Source organism: Drosophila eugracilis, unplaced genomic scaffold (genome assembly GCF_018153835.1).
Source record: "Drosophila eugracilis isolate 14026-0451.02 unplaced genomic scaffold, ASM1815383v1 contig_2154, whole genome shotgun sequence".
NCBI classification, from domain to species: domain Eukaryota; kingdom Metazoa; phylum Arthropoda; class Insecta; order Diptera; family Drosophilidae; genus Drosophila; species Drosophila eugracilis.
In genome coordinates this window covers 796943-816235 of record NW_024573038.1, presented here as the reverse complement: position 1 = coordinate 816235, position 19293 = coordinate 796943, and the positions used below count along the sequence as shown (strand labels likewise).

Sequence of the window (19293 nt, the reverse complement as noted above, 5' to 3'; positions counted from 1 at the left end):
CTGGCTGCTTAAGAATTCTACATGATCCACCACATCCCTCCATATTTCTTTCAATGCGTCTGTGAACATGTGTGTGCATCCACTCTATATGGCTGGCATAAAAAGTCAAAACCAGCTGCATTTCGGCTCTGTCTCATTGGCAAAGCGTTTGCGGTCTTAACTTGCTTATGGTCATGGGTATTTCGGGGCCACAGCATTTTATGCAGAAGCATGCTCTTAGGGCTGGGATGGAAAGTGCATTGCTGAAGATTTGGCAGAGCCATTCAGAAATGTCGAGCGCCAAGCCGGAATAGAAATAGGCCAAAGTTTATGGAATGCCGCAGGGCCTCAGATGCTTCACTGGCTTATTGAATGCAGACGCACAATTTCTAATTGTCTAACTCAATTTGGGGCACAGCCGACTCTGCGTAAACAACCACCATCCTGCCCCGTTCCGATGAAAGTTTAGTGTCAAATGGGTAAATTTGATTACGATTCTTAGTTGGGTTATGGTAATCGAGTTGGAAATACTTCAAAGTTTCGATAATAACCATGATGATGGCCTTGTCGCTCAGCTACGGGCTATGTGCTAGGCTGCCACGCAATTTGCCAGCCGCCCCTTTGAAAGGCTTTCAGTTGGGGCCGAAATAGTCGTCATAATAAATGAATAACTCGCCTTGGAAATTTCGGGCTGAGGCTGCTCTCGAAGTACTAATAGCGCGCAAAAGTATGCCATGAAATATGCATAAAATCACTTGCAAATGCGCTAAGCGAGCGACGTGGCATGGCGGCGGGCTGAATCGTTTCAGTTTTTGTTGCTGTTGCTGCATTTTGGCAAACGAGCTGCCAAATCAAAAATCGTTGAGCGTGTGAAGTGTCAGTTGGTGGGAGCAGGAAGCGGGTGGAGCAGGGAAATGCACATTAGACAGCAGCCATGGCAGTCGACGTTTTGGGGAAATTGCCTGGAAGGAGATCCGAGTGGCAATGGGAGCAGCCCGGCTGGAGTTGGAGCTGGGCTTAAATAGAACGAATATACCGGGGAGAATAAAAAATTCACCCCATAAAAGCTGAATGCTCGAAATGCCTGTGTGTGCGGGCCACGTTTAATTGGCCTGAAGCCTCAAATTATGCAATAGTTGCAGTCGAAATTGACCGCAAACAAACCAGCAATAATTTTGGAAATCATTTTTGTGCGCCATAATTTATGCAGAAATTCAATCTAAATTAAACATCAAACAAAGCCAAAAGGCCACTGCCACTCCCACTTGCCCCACTCCCCCTGGTCGTGTCTGGCGGGGCATGCAATGCTCATTGCGACACATTCGCACCTGCAATTAGCTCAATGAACCTGCCAGGCCCGCGCCAATCCGCGCTCCTGTCACTCAACGCACGCGGCAGCTGTCCAAAATGTAATATTTAACGCCATTTTATGCAAATTGAAATTATGTTAATGGGCAGCCAACCAGCAATTGATGATGACGTCTGCCCGTGTGCAAAAACCCAGCTCCGGGGCTGATGATGATGACCAACAGTCCAGCGTTCAAACAGTCCGGTGCATCGAATGGTATCGCTTAAAGCACTTTGCATGTTTATTACTTGATGTGCACCTTCATCTCGCTCTGATTCTGTCGATGTCTTTGCCGATTAATGGCAATGGAATGGAAATGGAATGAGAATGTGAATGGGAATGTGAATGTGAATGCGAATGCTTGACAAGTCTGCTCGGCTCATTTGCATTTTAATAATAATAATCACAATAATGCACAATAGCTGCAGAAGCAGTGGCAACAACGAGGATAACAATAAGCACATGAAATCTCACATTCATCGGGAGGCGATGTGATAAGCTGTCGGAGCTGCAGTTCATCAAGTTCCCAGTTCTCGGCTCCCACAATGGCACGTTCCATCTCCTTCGATGGCAGCCGCCGCATGTGCAGCATTTACATCTTTCTTTCCCTCCGCCCCAATCCCCGACCCCATTACCCAGCTGCCGAGCTACTGTTTGTTGTCGTTAACGTTTTGTTTATATTTGCTTAAATGTGCGGCGCATACTCATAATTAGTATGCATGTGTGCATCTGGGGGATGCGTATTTGTGCATATGTCTGTGTCAGCAATGTCTGCTTGTGTGTGTGTGTGTGTGTGTGTGTGAGTGGAACTGCGCTGGTATTGCAATTTGCTTTTGTTTGGTTTAAAAAGCGCGTTAAATTTGATCATTGTTGCCAGCGGCTTTGTTTGCCCTCTCATTTGCCGCTGGAAGTGTGAACGAGTTAAGGCCCCTCCTAACGCACAGCGACCATTCCTCATTATCCCATCTCAGATCCATAAAAACCCCAGAATCTGCCCTGATACTCAATACTTGCACTCACCCGAGGGGACAGAGTCATAAAATTGCGTATACGTACCTAGAAAGAGAACAAGAAAAGGTTGTTAATTTGGTAAGCAAGGCAGCAGGATGAGGCGGAAGTGAGATATGGTTGGGAAAAGGTTCGGGATACTTCCAGTGACAACGCCTAAGTGGGGCTTAAAAATTCAATAAAAAATCACTTAACATTCCATAAGAAGCTTTCAACGTTTCACATACCCACACACACACTCACACACACTGGCAACGGCTTAGGGAGAAAGTTGTGGAGAAAGTGGCAGAGAGGAGAGTGGACTCAAAAGTGCTGTCGATTCCTGCAGACTGCAGACTGGGAAAATGGCAAAAATTGCAGGAAACTAAAGCAATTTCAAATTGAAAACTGCTGCAAATTAATCAAATGCCTCTGCAGCTTGAAAAGCGGAGTGGAGAGGGCGGAGAGTGGGGGAAGAGCGGTCAAAAGACAGGACTTGCAAACAAACACGAAAATGTCAGTCAGTCACAAAGACAGAGGCGAACGATAAAAGCCAAAGCCAAAGGCAAGCGACCCTTTTCCGAACCCAACCCTTCATCTGCCGCACACTAGGGGTATATATACTTATATATATATATATATTATATATATCGTAACGCATTAAATCGATAACACGATTTTTCAGCACGCACACAACCCCGGTTTCCCGTCGAACCCAGACTGAAACCCAAAACAACTGGCTGACTGTGAGTTAAATTGTCAGTTTCATTACGTGGCAGCTTTCCTCACCCCTTCTCCTTTCTCCTCCTTGGAGCTTCGGAATGTTTCCTTGCTTTTTTAAAGCCAAATCACTACGTCTGCGCGTGAGTCTACCCCGTCACTCCGCTCGCATTGCGACAAGCGATTTTTCAAGTTGCCGCTTCATCGTTCTCCGGAGCTGCCTCTGCTCCTGCTGCTGTTCCTCTATCCATTTTTTGTACGGCTCTGCGGTTTCTGGGCGCCAAGCAAACTCGATTTTCGGCAGAGGGCAGAGACGCATCGAGAGCGGAGACGCGAAGCCCTTGGGACTCCTCGAGTCCTGCGTTCTCGAGAACTTAAGGACCTCGACGCTGGTGAGTTCAACAAACATTTAACTGATTGCCTGGGCGTGTGTTCGTGCCCAGCCCTGCCTGATTTTTTGATTTGCAATACACCTGGGAGCGAGGCAGCCCTTGGCCACGAAAATGTTTAGCTTATTTGTTAGCGCTGGAAAATAAATTGTCTGTGCGTGCGGTAATTGTAAATTACGAACGGACGGACAGAGGAACGCTTCCGTGGCAAGTGTCAGTGGAGCAGCCAAGTTATTGACACCTCTCCGACGTACGGGTATGCCATGAATTTTTGATCGAAACTATGAGTGGGGCCACGAGGGTGGGACGCACTAAACTAGGCTTTTGATTGCAGGTCCCCAACCAATCCAAGCCATGCCAATGCCAATCCAATCGCATCCCAGTCCCAATATCAATACCAAACCCAATACCAAGCCCAATCCCGCCCCAACCAATTCAATCAGAGGGTGTGCAACCCTCAGAGTAATCCACTTTGGGCCCGAAAGTATGCAACAATTTCTTTTAAACTTCCTGCTGACACAAATCAGCCCACGGCCATAACTCAAACTATCTCCACCTCCGTTCGGCAGAATCAATAACCATAAACAGAAATTCCTTATGCTCACGTGGAGGAGGCGCATAAAAAGTATGCCACATGCTCGGGGAAATCACTAAATTCAAGCCGAGGCAACGAGTGCCTCATCAGTTATGTGTGGCAGGGGCAAGAAAAGGCAAGCCCCAAAACCAAGCCGTGCCCACGTTGATAACTGAGAGTGCTTATCACGCCCACTCCCCTTCCCCGACTACCGACTACCGACTACCGACTACCGACTGCATGTGACATTTGCATGCTTACTTAAACAGCAAAAAGCAGGCTCTACGACAGCCACGTCGAGCTTGGCACGTCTGCGTCAACTATGCTTTACATTTCGGCCAGACTCGGTCTCGGTCTCAGTCTGAGCCAGAGCCGGAGCCGCAGTCGGAGAGTTATAGTTCGAGTCTGGGCCAGGACCAGGCCCACTGGTGTTGTCAGTAGGCAGTCGCAATCCTGTCGACGTCACATCAGCACACGTGTGTAGTAAAAATCAGACGTGTGGGCGCTGCTCGAGGAGCACAGGAGCGGCAAAGTCGAGGCGCTCTAGTTGCCGCAGTCGGGCCGAGTCCTGCCTCCATGTACTTTGATTGCTTGCACGTTACCCGTACAATTTTCGGTATGATGGCGGCAACATTTCATGATTTCTTGTACGTGTTTCTGCCTGAAAGCACGCGTCCTTTCCTCAGCCGCTCTGCCACTCTGCAGCATGTCCCGTGTCCCACGTCCTTCCTTTTCCCTCCTCCCTCGTCCCAGATCTATTCCGGCTCATGGGTTCCGGAGTAATGTATGCAAGCACTTTTTGTATATGACGCCGTTGCGCTTTGGGTCGTCGTCGGAGTGTTTGTTTGCCTGGTGACTGATGATGGTTTGGCTGGTTTTGCTCAGTTCCCACTTCGGCTCTAGCTCCGGCTTCTATCGCCGCCTGTTTTTCCCGGCAGCAGCGAATCGAGCGTTTGTCCTGCTAATAAATCAATGACGCCATTCGGAGACTCCCAAGTAGGCGATGATTTATGTCTGGCTAAAGGGTTTCCAGGATTCCCGGGCCTAATTGAGTTGCCCTTGATGAATCAGTCATTTCTGGAGTGTCGTCTTTTCAGTCCCAAGTAGAGTCCGCTTTCAACGATTCAAAAATTCAACGTTCTCCTTTTCTGAGTATTTTTCATTTAAGAACTTAATTTTTAAATCTTTTGGTACGTTTAAGAATGGAAATTGTCGAGGTAACTGTGCCCCCGGTGGATTCGCACTGGTCTCTGAAGTTCGTGGACATCTGGAAGCCCTTTCCCAAGAAGACTTTGGCCAATGCCACCTACAAGGTCATCCGCTTCTTCTATCCCCCCTTTGCCCTGGAGAAGGTCAATGTCACCCAAGTGGTCGAAGATCCCGAATTGAATGCCCTAAACGTGGGCCTCTTTCTGCTCCCTTTACTGGTGGCCTTCCTCGTCTATGGAGGGTACAAGTATCTGCGAAAAGAATCTGACAGAGAATCTGTACAGAGTCGAGTGGTTCGAGAGGAGCCACCACAGCTGGACGAGCTCGAGGAGCGCATGAAGACCAAGTACGGTCCTGAGTACAAGCAGGGAATCTGGAAGCGGAAGGACATCCCCGATCCTCCCTTCCAAAGAGCACCTCTCACCTCTCAGAGCACACTGGACTACGAGAGCCAGTCTAGCTACGACATTGAACTACCCGAGTCAATGGAAAACACCAAAAATTTGGATGCTTTCATGGAGAAGCCTAATTTCACCTTTGGCGACGAGGTGAAGTCCCGCTTGTTCCTTAGAGCCCCTCAGATGGATCATCATTCAGAACTAGATAAGCTTATCAGGAGCACGGTTGAAGAGTCTTCCGGATTGGAAGGTATAGTGAAGGAGAAGCCTTAACAAAGAAGTTCCTTTTCGACTTTTTACTCCCTCTAATCGAGGCAAGTTCTTTTCTATCCTTTAAACGAGAAAATCGATTTAAGATCCTTCATTTCCGTTTAATGATTCGGCCCTTTTTCAGCCACTGGGAAAGTGTCAGCTTTCGGCTTTCCCTGTTGGTGCAATAAAATGAAGTGATTTCCCAGTTTTATATTCCTCGCAAACACACACACTGAGAGAAGGAAAAAGGGAAGACACTGCATATAGGATTAGGTCGGGGTTTTGGGGCGAGGACTTGGGTAATCATTTGGCAGCGCATGTGTCGGATTATTTTGTTGGTTTGCGTTTTATTTAAATTTGCTTCTTTTGGCTGCCATTTCGCTTCTGCGGTGGTTGTTTGTCGCCCCAAAATCTGACAGCAGCCGAAAAGCATGCTAAGCTTTTCGTTCTTTTCGGTTTGCTTTGGTTTGGCTCTGAAAACAAATTAATGATTTGCCATCAAGCAAATAAATCAAAAGCTTCAAAGCAGATCTCTGGCTTAGCTCGCCGGGGTGTGCGACTCTGCGGCTGGCTGCGATTTAAGGCCCTTTCATCTCTTCCTGGCCCACTTTAAAGCGAGAGAGAGGCCCCGATTCATAGTTTTATTTTTCAGCTATTTCCACTCAACTAAGCGCATGCATTGATGATATATCCCTCCCCCTCCCCCTCCCCTCCGCTTGACACCCCATTCCCATTGACACGACATAAATAACCGTGTGAGGCTGTTATAATTTATAATCCTTGCTGTGGGCGTCCCAACAGCAACAACAACAATAACAACAACAGGAATAACAAGAGCAGAAATAACATTGGACTGCCACGGGGAAGTGCAAATATTTTTACTTGCTCCTCTCGTTCTCTATGATCCGGGCTGGCTCCTTCCTTTTTTTGTCGTTTTTATTTATTCGAAACCTGCCCAGGCGGAATCTCTCCGGCTCAGTCAGCCTCACCCAGGTTGGCAGCACAAATATTTTGTTGGTTCCCCTTGCCACGGACTCAGGGCCACACCCCTTTTCGCCTGCATTTAGTTTACGAGTGCCATGGTGTGTGTGTGCGACTTTTTTTCCGGTAAAATGAGGTCAAAAGTTTATTGGCTAACAAATGTGTGCGAAAGTAGGAGGGGTGTTGTTTTCGCTGGCATTAATGTCAGACGCAGGCGAGGCTGCGGAGTTCCTGGCATGGCTTTAACGCCAAATGTCGATAAACAAATTGCATGCACTTAGCTACAGGCCCCATCGAGATGGGCAAGATTAGGCCGATCCAAATGGGTTTTAAATGATCCTGCAGCACCACAGACGGGCCATCGATGGTCTATGGGCTACCACAAGAATCAGCCAGCCTCCAATGGCCGCTGCTCCCACCGCCGGCTAATTACAAACCAATCAGCCAAATAATAAATTTCAAATAAATTATGGAACATCGAAATTGGCTAATGCATTCCAGTGGCACGGCCAACAAAAAACGGCAAAGGAATATTGGGCCAACAAAACCAGAGCTGCCAAATGCACTAAAATGTTAAGCTTTTTAATTGTGGTTGGGAAAGAGGGAATAACTACTTAAATTATTTATGTTTATCGCATAACATGTTTGTCAGATGCATGAACTGCTCATTTAGGATAGTAAGGGCAGAGGAAACTGGGATTTCCCATTCACATTCGACTGAACATCAATCGAAGTGCTGTAATTCGGAAGGATTCGGGTTTCTTCTTGTGATCAGGCCACGGCGGACTTATCCTCCCCCGGATGCCTAAGTTCATTCCCCATAAAAGCATTTGGTTCAATGTTTAATGAGGGTGGACTGAATAATAGAGTAGGCCTACCTTTGTGTTTGCCACCTTCCCCGCTGGGAAAACAATCCCTTACCCCTTACCCCTTACCCCTTACCGGAGCAAACTGCCAACGCAATGATTATGACAGCTTCTTTGCCCTGGCTCTCTGCTCCTGTCAGTTGGCACTGGTCTCCACTGTAGTAGCTAAGGCTACAGATTTCCTGGCAGCTTGGGCTTTAATTAAACGGCAATTGTGGTCATCAGTTGTCAGGTTCTCTTGTGCCTAATCAGTTTGTGTGATGAAAGACTAAGCCGGGATTACGGAATGTCTGCCATGCGGGTGCGACATTTGAATAATGAATGTCAACTCGATGTTCGTCTTGCAGGCGAAAAATATAAGCCCGGACTAAGTCCCAAATGTCACTCAGCTGTCAATTGTAAGCAAATCTGAGGCGCCGAGATTCGGCCGGCTGAGCAAGTGGAGGCCAACTGGCCAACTAATTGGGGCGTGGCCGGTTCTGGCCAGCTGACAAACTAACTGACCATCTAACTGACGTAACCAGGCACAGCAATTGGCCTGCCCGTTGGTCTGTCTGAATGTCTCAATGTCCGACTGTCAGATGGGTGTCCCTTCTGTGTGCCTGCTGCTTGACCATAAACTAATGCACCTAATTGCTGTGATTATGTCGTTTGTGATTATCTGAGTGTGCCCCTGTGCGTCCTTGGCCCGTGCTCGTCTTCGGGAGAGGCCTGTTCCTGTGCCTGCCTGCACACGTTGCATACAATTAGGCGCCGCAAAAGCTAAATCTCATTTATCAATCACGTGTTCTCTGCCTTTCGGCGCGACAATATTCGATAATTGGCCAAAGCCATCATTGATAATCCCAGCCGGCTCAGAATTCCGATGCTGATTGGGTTAACAAATAACCACAGTAACCATCCTCCCCTCCTCTTGCCTCGTCGTTGCTGTTAAGTTCCAAAACTTTGGCTACCCCTTTCTCTGGCCTGATTCATCTTCGGGCTGTCGGAAACTTTCTGCTGACAAGTGTGACAAGTTTTAAGGCCCATAACTAAGGCAGCAAGCAGCCACCCCAGTTCACCTTGTTTGAACGACTCCGAAGGCAAAACTCCCCGAACAAATGCTGTGGTTTCCTGCCACCAGCCTAGGCCCATTACACATGTAGAAGGTAAAGCAATAATAGTAAATTTAAACCCACCCAACGGGGCGGAAATGGGAATGGAAATGGAGGAGGAGGTGGAGATGGAGCTTTCTATGGAGAGACTTCACATGACTAGTTAAACTTTTTGCCATTGTAATAGTTATGCTTGGTTGGTTTCTCTTTCTTTCGAGACAGAAACCGAACCGAACCGAATCCCGCAAAGCGAAGGATCCTTGGGGGTGGCTGCTTTACATGCTCCTGACTCCTGACTCCTGGCTCTGCTGCCGGCTCGGGTTTCTCTGGTTATGCGCATAATTTATAGAGTGCGACAATATGTTGCCCTCTGTCTGGCTCCCAGAAAACTTTTCGATTCCGTTCAAGAAAGTAAGATTTCTCTGACCGATACAGCTGCCAAATTCGAGTGTGTGCGATGGTCCATTTTTGGGGGTCAAAGAGCAGGCAGGAGTCAAGGCTATTACCATAAGGGTATTTGGAAGACGCCGTTCTCTCGCCGAGGACTCTCTGGCCTCTCTGCTCCAACCCGCCACCAGATTGCGAATTCTCATTGAAGCCAGCTCCCTGAGGAAAACTGCGGGAAAATAAAACTCTAGTCGCACACACTCGCTCGCTTTTCTTTTTGGGGGGAACGTTTAGGGCGATAAAAATGCAGAAACAAAAACATTTGGTTAGTTGCATAAATTCCGTTACACTCGTTGTTGCTGCCGCCGCCGGTCCGCTGATAAAACAGCGTCAAAAAAGTGTCGTCGGGGGAGCAACTTAAGTAAAGCTGCGCAGAGCCAGGGAGAGATGTTGGCAGATAGGAAAGCGAGTTTGTTACGTTGCCTAAACAAGCTGCGGGGCAGGCACAGGCAACAGCAACCAGCAAGCGAAAAAGTTTTAAATACACATTTACGTTGGGTAAACTTGGTCTCGTTTCCGCCGCATTAAAATTTAAATATTTGTTGCCTTGGCATACTTTCGGCTGTGGGCCGCATATTCGGTCACACTTTAATCGGGGACCTGCAGTTCAATGGCCTCCTCAAGACGATGGGGCGGGAATGTTGGCCATAAGTTTCTCGCATGCCTCTTAATCCTGCCGCAAATCCCATGCCGCAAACTAGCGCACACATGCAACCCTCCGTTCGTATCTCTATTTACAAGTTATGTCCCACGTAAAGGTAAAGGTAAATAAAGTTGCAACAAGCGGTGCTGCTGTTGCAACTCGCTCATTGCATGCCACCAAAGTGACGTGCACTCCCCTTGCCGCTCTTCCCCCCTGCTCTGCGCGCGTTGGTGGTTTGCCGTACAAATCCCAAAACCATTTCACTAATTGAAATGAATTTTCATACACCAGAAAGAGGAGCAGCGGCAGCGGCAGCAGGATGTGGGGCAACTTGGAACAGCCCTCCGTTGCACTTGTGTGTTGTGTGTTGTGTGTGAGTGGCAGACACTTTCGTGTCGCAGCACAAAATTGCAATGACCTCGGGCAACAACAAGACCGTTGCAGCCAAATATGGGAAATAAACGGCAAAAGGCAGCCGAGATGCCTGCCACGTCACAAGATCCTACGTTCCGTACAGTTGAATGACTTATCATCTGGGTGGGAGCGGAAGCCTCGAGTCCCGAAATCGCACAGGCTGGCTCACAAAGCTGTCGAATGAAATATGAATTCGGTTTTCGAGATAGTCGGCTATATATAATTTATCAAAGTTCTTCTTTTGAGCCAGCCTGGGCCGGCTTTCACTTGCGCTCTAAAAACATTCCAATTAAAAATTCATATGGAGTAATTTTGCTGCTGTTGGGATTTGAGTCCCGATCCCCAAAAGGATTGAACCACTCGACGTGTCTCAAGATGCCGGCGGAGAAAGTAAATGGGCGGAGAAAACGCAGCGTCTTTTTATTTGAATAATTATGCAATATCCCCCGTCCTGAGGAATTTTCAAGTTCATAATTATGCGATGGCTGGCTGCATTCCCCAGGCTCCTCTAGCCCTCCGGCCCTCCCTCTCGCCACTTCCCACTTCCTTTTCCATTTTTAATTTATTTTGAATAAGCAGAAAAGGCACAAAAGACGTTGCCCAGACACTGTCGGCATTTCCCACAACGGAAGTCACTACCCACAGCTGCTGAGGCTGCCGATGGTGCTGCTCCTGCTTGTTTACATTCTGTTCTGTGTGGCTGGCCAGGCGCTCCACTGCGTATACGTAATGTCGAGTAATGTGCGCACTCCTTGCGAACGAACGGGGGCCTATTGAAAGGCGTCGAGCGTGGCATGTAAATGCAAAATGGCGACAAAGCGAGCCTGCAGGGAACTCATTCATTCCCCCATTTCGCCCTTTATGCCACTGCCTGCCACCCTCGTCCATGTGCGAAGCTATTCTAAGCCATTTGCTTGGCATTTTTGTTTTTTGTGCAACCGGGTAACATTATTTTAATTAACATATTTATATGGGACGGGGGATAAGCTGCAGCAGCAACAGCAACAGAAGCAGCACCAACAAAAGCCAAGTCACTCTCCACATACGGTTCGTGTGCATTGCAATTTTAATTACACACATAGATGCCGCAGCGGCAAATCTTATGGCACGAGCAATGCAGAATGCAGTGTTGCCATCTGAAAATCATTAAAAATTGTTTGCGAAGGGCGAAATCATTAAAAACATATAAATTATGCAGACACCACCCCTCCATCTAGACGATGCACATGCCTCATAATTATGCAGCATATAAATGCCACCAGCAAGGACAGCTGCGAAGGATGCCGAGGATGCTGAGGAAGCTGGGAAAGCTGGGGATGATGGCAAACATTGTTTTGTTAATGTTCCGCATGACTTCGCTGCATATTTTCGGAGGGAGGCCAGGACGGGCCAAGACGAAACGGATTCAAAGGAAACCGGGGCTGGGCCAAGTAATTTCGTATGCGCACCTGAAAGTATGCTTTAAGAAATTCACAAGCCCAGACGGGCCAAACTTATCCTTTCGCCTAATTAAGTCGCCTAAGAAGTACTTTTACGAAACGGTTTCCGCTTCGTCGGCAGTAGACGGGAATTCCAGGTATTTTGGGCAAAGAGCAGAGCTTTGGGTAGGCCCCACTTGGGTCGTTCGGTTCAATCGCACTCAATATCAATAAATCCCGCAACAATCTGCATTCAAAAATCAAAGGATACACACATGCAGAGAACGGTGGAATCGGGAGGGGACAGGCCAGACAGGCGAACATAAAATGCCAATTTCTAGTTGCCAAATGGTTATTGCCTGGTCTATAAATGCAGCAACAGAAATGGCAACGGCAGGAGCTGGACTTAAATTCACGTACGAGGACCGAAATGGCCGCAGCTCCTACCTCTGGCCAAAGTCAAACCCAAAGCTAAAGCCAACGCTGTACACATCCATGGCCGAACACAAATGCATGTATGCTGATATATGCACACTCACTCGCACATATACCATACCATACCATATACATATATATGTACGTCTGGCAAGTTAAGTGCCAAGCGGAACACGAAGGCAATTTGTTGCGTCACAAAAAATGGCAGCCGAAACGCAGATCGAATGGATATAAGAACGGTTCCGCCTCCATTACCGCCACCTGCCTTCCTCCGCTGCAGATAAAATTAAAATTGTGCGTGAAAAGTGCAGGATAAAGGATATGCCACATATCCATTCAACGGGTGCCAAGGAAGGGCTCCGTACTTAGCAGGCATAAAATATAAATTACTATGCTGCGCCATAATAAATTTCAGTTTGCGTAAAAACGTTAAATTTATATACACTATACAGGGCCAGAACAGGGTGGAGGGGTACTCCTGCCACCACCCCGAAATGGGGCAAAAACCCATTATGAATGAATTTAGTAGCAGCAGCAGCAGCAGCAGAAGCAGCAAAAACCAAAACGTGCCGGCTCTCGCTCTATCCATATCTCTTGGCCCCTCACTATGCTCCCTTTATATTTATACAAATTTAAAGCACTTTCTGGGGATCCCCGCCACCCAGTCCAGCCAGAAAGAGTTGGGGGCGGAGGTCAGTTGAGGTTTTGGAAAAATGCTAGCAAATTTACGAGTATTTCCATGGCTGGCAGCAGCGATAAACCAGAACCAGAACCAGTCGAAAGCAATAACGACCGGCCAATAGACAGTGAACTAGACTCTCGACTCTCGACTCTCGACTCCCGACTCTCGAGCTGCGAGTCTCGACGACTCGACTGGACTCGTCTGGCCAGAACTGGACTGTGCGGAGCAAAGATGACTGAAGGACACATGGGCGGGCGGCAGGACCAGAGACAGGACATCCCCGGCAGGTTGGGCTCTAGTCTAGGCGCTTGAACTAGGCGGTCGGCTCGGTGCACTTCGACTGGCCTCCTGGGAGAGTGGAAGCAAGCGGTCAATGACAGCGGAAAGTTTTTCTGCAAACTAACCTCGAAAGCGATGAAAAATTAAAGCAACAGGAAGGGAAAAGTGGCAGGTGGGCTGGGGCAACTGAGGCAAGTGCTGGGCAGTAGACTGCCGCATCAAAATGCCGCAATGGCCTGTTATTATAATGAAAACGTAGCAGGCAATGGTAGAAACCACGCTAGACGAGATGTGGGGCTAAAAAGTTTCTGTGGACAGGCGGACAACAGCGGAAGCCATTTACATTTGCATGGCCAATGCTCAGTCGTCCTTTTCAAGTGCAGGGAGCAGCCATTGTAGATGTTCCTCTCGGGTCATTAACAATTTAAGGTGCAAAGTACGGCCCAATCAGGACGTGAATCTGGCGGCGTTTTATCACAGCTTTAAGGTGGACAGGATGGGGACTGGTTCGGAGTTGAAAGCGGGCTCGGAATCAGGAGCAGCTGCCGCCTGGCGGGTTCCGAATCACAGCACAGCACAGGAATGCGCCGCCCTTCCTGCGGCATCCCCCGCAATATGTAGACTTTTGTTTTGGATGCCCCGTCTTCGAATGCTCTCTTTTTACGCGCTGGTTGTGGCAATTTATGCAATTTTTCTGCTGCGTGGTACACATATTCACACACACATATATATACTTTCAACTCCTGGCAAACTTTTGTCCATTCCCTGATGGGATGGTGTCTGCATGCGTGTGTATCCAATCGTGCAGAATGCCCATTTTTATATGTATTTGCATATGGTGCATAAGCATTTTTTCATGCCGCCGTAGAGAAGCTCACCCAGAAATTTTAAGCTACATGCACGGGGCGGGCGTATTACGGACAAAGTTTTCCCGGAAAATAACGTAGGCTGTGGACCCCCCAGCTCTCCCCCTCTCTGGCTGATTCATTCATTCATTTCGGCTCTGTGCCCCTGCTCCTGCTCCTCCTCATCCTTTTGGGTGCCAGAAGTCAACAAATAATATTTTCCATAAAAATTGGCACTGGTGGAAAAATTGAAATGAAAATATTCTCGGCTTTTGGGTGAGGGGACAGAGGGAGCAGAATGAAGAGGCCGCTGCCAAATGTCATGTGATTGTGTGTGCCGTTTATGTTTATTCATACATATGTACATATCAGTGTGTGTGTGGACCAACCTGAATCTCAATTTGATATAGAATTTAATCAATATTTGCGTTACGATGACAACGGAGCCCCTGCTGGGCATCCCCCGTGCTGCATACTTTGCGGCTGGCAGGTTAGAATGTTTATCAATTTATGCATAAATGCAAATAGAATTTCATAAATAGTCATTTAATTGCACTTTTGGGCCAGGGGGAGGGGCCTATAAACGATATGCAAAATGCAAATTGGCGGACAGAAGGAACACTTAGGCTGTGCCGTATGCAAAATCCATCTGCCGCATTGATGTGTGCAACTGCCAGGTTAAAGTGCCCCAAATTCCGGCCCAAATTCCACATTCAATTCAGGCCACAATCGGCAGAAGCACGAAGCTTTAGAAAGGAACTGCAGAAAGTGAGCCAAATGCCCAGCTGCGTTCTCGCAGCTCTAAAACAAATGTCTTGGATAAAAAATGAGTATAACACACACACACACACAGACACAGAGGGAACATTATGTGGCACGCAGCAAAATCAAGACAAAGCTTGGCATATATATGCGATAACAGTATGGGTGTGTGTGTGTATATTTGCACAATGCAAAAGGAAAACAAAAGGCAACATAAAGCAAATACACACACACACACAGCAACAGAAAAGGCAGCCCGAAAGTGTGCTACACGAATGTATACGCACGATACTGGACGGCGAAAGAAGTGGGTTGCAGGGGCAGTGGGAGTGGCAGCTGGGCAACAACGTGCTTTGTTTATTTCTTTTCGTTACTTTCTCACATTCCCTTTCAGGGCGAGCGCCCAAATGTATGCAACTCAGAGCGAGCCAGCGAAATGCATCAAGGACCCGCCGCCTTCTAATGAAAGTCCGTTGATAAGGCCTCATTCAATTAATAGACCCATAAATGCCCAGGCCGCCCACCCAGCACCATATCTTCCAACAGCCATTCGCCGCCATCTGTGAGCCGGAGTTGTTTGTCAGTTTTTTCCGGGTTTCTGTTTAGGCCCCTGCGGTCGTTTGGCTTTTTTCGGTTTGTTGGGCTCCCGTTGCCAACTATTTTCACTCCACTTTCGAATGTTTTTATCCCTAAAGCCTGCTTGCGGATATGCATAGAGCGAAAACACAAACAAAACCAACTCTAACCGAACCGAACTGAACCGAACTGGGCCCAGAGCCCAGGGAAAAAAAGGGCCAAGAACATTGTTGGAAAAACAATAAATGGCAAATGTATGGCGGCATTTTAGGCGCATGGCGCATAGGAAACAAAAGAGCTGAAAATTTGCAAAATGCTGCGGCCTTTTCCCTTCCGCCGGTTCGATTTTCCCTTTTCCCTTTTTTCTTTGTATTTTGCATTTTTATAGCAATATGGCAAATGGAATTTTTGTGCACGATGCGAGCGCTAAACATTTAAATGAGTCAAGTGGCTTTTTGATGGTCGCCGCGGAACGGGGATGGGCGGTTTGGGTTCGCTGCGGGTTCTATTTGCATATGGCTGGAAAAATTGCTTTGCGGAGGCTTTTAGACAGCCACGATGGAGGCCGAGCGGCACACTTTCCGAATGGGATTTATATGTAGATGGTAGGTGGTGGATGGTCTATGGTATGGGTCTATGGTAGAGAGTTCTATATGGGATAAAAGAGATAGCAATCTATCGGCGTTACTCACTTAGATTTCCACTAGGAATGTAAACGTTGCCCGATGGCGTTCGCACCAAACAAGATGGCTCAAAGTCAACGTCATTGGGATTGTTAACGGTTAAACGACCATTTTGCATGCGACTCATTGTCGGATTACGCGGCGGGACATCCGGGGGTGCCGTTGGCGTGACTCCTTCCAGGAGGAAGCCTGAAAATAGGTTGCAAGAGTACATGAAGCATTAGTCGATAGCGCCACAGAATATTTGCACAGCAGTGAAGTGCTTAAACTTATTTTTAGCTTAATTGCATTTGGCAATTTCCAACCAGGGCTTCCTGCAAAAATAACCCATGATAAATCACATTTCTCCCTTGCCCTTTTCTCGTTTTGCATTCGCTGTGTGAATGGCGAAATCATTGCACATTTGACACTAAAAGTATTTCGTGAATTTTTAAACTACAAATGGATCTGACGGAGCAGCAGGAGGCAGGACGAGGCGGCAGGGGGCAGCTGCAATCAGTTCGCATTGAAAGCCAGGCACAAAAATCAGGCGAAAGGAACAAAATCGAAATGAAATTATTTAACAGCATAGAAAATTCAATTTGTCTCCTTTTCGGGCATTGCTAAACAAACAAACACGGAAAGCACGGATGGAAATGCGATGCGGGGGTGGCGGAAGAAATAGATACAAAACTCGAAAAAGTGAAAATTACCAGGCAAAAGGCAATTTCCAAATCGAGTAACAAGATATAAATAAAAATAGGGGAAAAACATCCAAATGAAATTCAATTTGGCGCGCTCAAAAATTTCAATGCCGATGAGATGGCGACGATGAGAACGAGGATCCGAATGCGGAAATGCCTTTGATACCCACCCACCCAGACACACACATATAGTCGCAATCCCAGGGTGTCTGTGTGTGAGTGGGCCTCCTTTATCCTCTTCACTCCTTGCGCCGTAATAAATTTCAAAAGCATTCGCATTCACTCGCATAGAAAATTTTAAGCTCATTTGTAGGCTTAAAAAGCGTTTCGAGGACGCCGTCGGAGGGGATCGCCACTGGGATTGCGATTGGGGTGGAGATGGAGATGGAGATGGAGGTGGGGATGGGCAAACAGGATGCTCGACAAATTCAAACGCCAAAAGCGAAAGAGGACAGAAGAAGCGAACAGCGGGAAAAAATGCCTAATAAAAAGCGGCAACAAACGGAAGCGCCAACGGCCAAGGAAGAAAATTTCAAATTTGTTGAGATTTGCCGGGCGCGAAAATCGCATCCGTCCCCCTGTCTACTTGTTCCTCGCCACTCTAAAATATCCTCCTAATCCGCCCTCTAAGGACCCCGTGTGCGTGTGTGAGCCGCCTCTGGCTTAGTTAGTTAGTCCTGGGAGCTCCTTGTAGAGCCTCCTTCGCCGTAATCGCATTGCGCTAGGCCGAGACAATTCCCGTTTTTCCTGCTGCCTCCCTGTGGCCTCTGCCTTTTTTGCTAAGCTGGACCAGAGGGCCGGCTGAATCTGGGCACACAAGTGGCCACTGGGCTGGCTGTGGGAAATTTAAGCTGCGGAAAATATGACACCAACTTGTCTGCCTCGGACGAGATGCTCGGCCTGCCGCCCGGATTGCCGCAGGACCTGCGCATTATCGTTATAATGAAACGCGCCCACACCAAAGGCGGCGGTGGGAACAACAACAAGGAATGAGGACCGGGAGGGCAGCAGGATTTGGCGCCGACTGCCTGCCAGCAAAGATTATTTCACGCGGTTAAACACAGCAGCAATAGCACCAGAAGCACCAAGTTGCCCCAGAAGTTGCCCCAAAAATGCTCACTCAAAATTGGCAGCGGGAAAGTTGCCCTGCCGCTCGGTCATCTGTGATTAAAATTGGGCGGAGAATATTTGCGGACTTTTGTCTTTGCCTTGCGTGTAATTAGATTTCGGATTTAAGGCGCTTATAGCTGGAGCGCAGAAAATGGAAATTGGAAATGGCTGGGATTGGGTCGCCGGTGCGTATGAGTGATGTGCTCCTAGAAATCCCCTGTACCCAAGAACTCATCATTAGCCAAAGAACTTTGTTCTCCTCGACGCTGCATTGCCCTCCAATTATATCGTCATCAAGCGCAAAAGTTAAGCCAAAGTAGCTAACCAAGCCCCATTTGCATGCACAAGCGATGGCGTCATTTAAATACACATAAGATCTGTGGTGGCAGGGCAGGGAGAGGGGCTTGTGGCGTGTTGCATGCATTAGTTTAATATTAAGCGGGAACAGGGCAAACATGTCAATTCTTTTATGAAGGTTCAGGTGGGCATGTTGGGACTTTCTCAGAATTATATTATAATCTGATCAGGATTGACTAAGAAGTCTAATCAAATGATTTCTTAACATTCGTATTAGTTTTAAGATCAAGTACCGTACTTTCCACACTCAAGACATGCAGGATAATACGAGGTACTGCTGGGTATCTCTCAGGTCGTTCTCTGTGGCTTGGCAAAGTCAAGGGCTTAGCCAAATGGCAAAAAAAGACAACAACGATGACAATGGCCACGATGGGGGCCAAACGAAAGTGGCTAACAGAGAGGATTCTGCACTGGTCGTGGCTGCTGTCGCCTGTTTGCCTGCCAGTTGGCATCCGCATCCACATCCACATCCGCATCCCCATCCGCATTTATATCCACATGCAGACAGGCGTAGAGGAGCTGCCATGAACTGGGAGCCAATGCGAATGCCAAGCGACCACTTAAAGCGCAGTCGGAGGCAAGAAGAAAGGAGGAAGGAGGAGGGAGGAAGAAGGAAGAAGGAGAAGATGTGGCAGGATGTGCCAGGATGGCATGAAGGCTGAGGCATCCAGGCTCAGTGGAAGGAGCACACAGCCAGGCGAATGAACAACGGGCAACTACTGGGAATGGCGCTGATAAGCAGCTTATCTTCATTTCTACAACCCCCAGCGTTTATTTTTCCCCCTGCTGTTTGTTTGTTTGTGTTGTTCCTGTTGTTGTTCCTCTGCCGGCGCTTCTGTTGCCGTTGTCATTTTGAATGCGAATGCGAATGCGTTGTAGTTGTAGTTGTAGTGGTTGCTGTTGCTGTTGCTGTTGTTGTTGCTGCTGTTTTTAGGGTACGCAAAATGTGTAATGGCATTTCGTCAGACGGAGCATGAAAAAGCGAGGCGAGCTTTAGTGATAACCAAGGGCGGGTTAGTGGGTGGCGGCGTTGGAGGCTGTGTGTGTATGGGTGAATGCGACAAAGCGAATTCTCCTGCTGGGCTTGCTTTGTCTCCTTCTTCTGCCACTCCTCCTCCCTTCATAGCCTTCATCCTCGTTTTTGGTTATGCTTTTTTGGCTT

At 47.9% G+C, this 19293-nt stretch overlaps 2 protein-coding genes across 3 annotated transcripts in view; one reads left to right on the top strand and one right to left on the bottom strand.

The window, feature by feature from the left end:
• LOC108108706 (teneurin-m) overlaps positions 1–19293 on the bottom strand; it is a 117159-nt gene that overhangs the window by 32003 nt on the left and 65863 nt on the right. For both annotated transcript variants that reach the window (XM_017216814.2, XM_017216815.2), the window contains exon 3: positions 15991–16170. In XM_017216814.2, the coding sequence (XP_017072303.1) occupies positions 15991–16170 (180 nt within the window). The remainder of the gene's footprint in view (positions 1–15990; positions 16171–19293) is intronic.
• Positions 4917–6061, top strand: LOC108108707. Its single transcript, XM_017216816.2, has one exon. It carries the CDS (start codon positions 5200–5202, stop codon positions 5875–5877), a length of 678 nt encoding a protein of 225 aa, XP_017072305.2. The 5' UTR covers positions 4917–5199; the 3' UTR covers positions 5878–6061.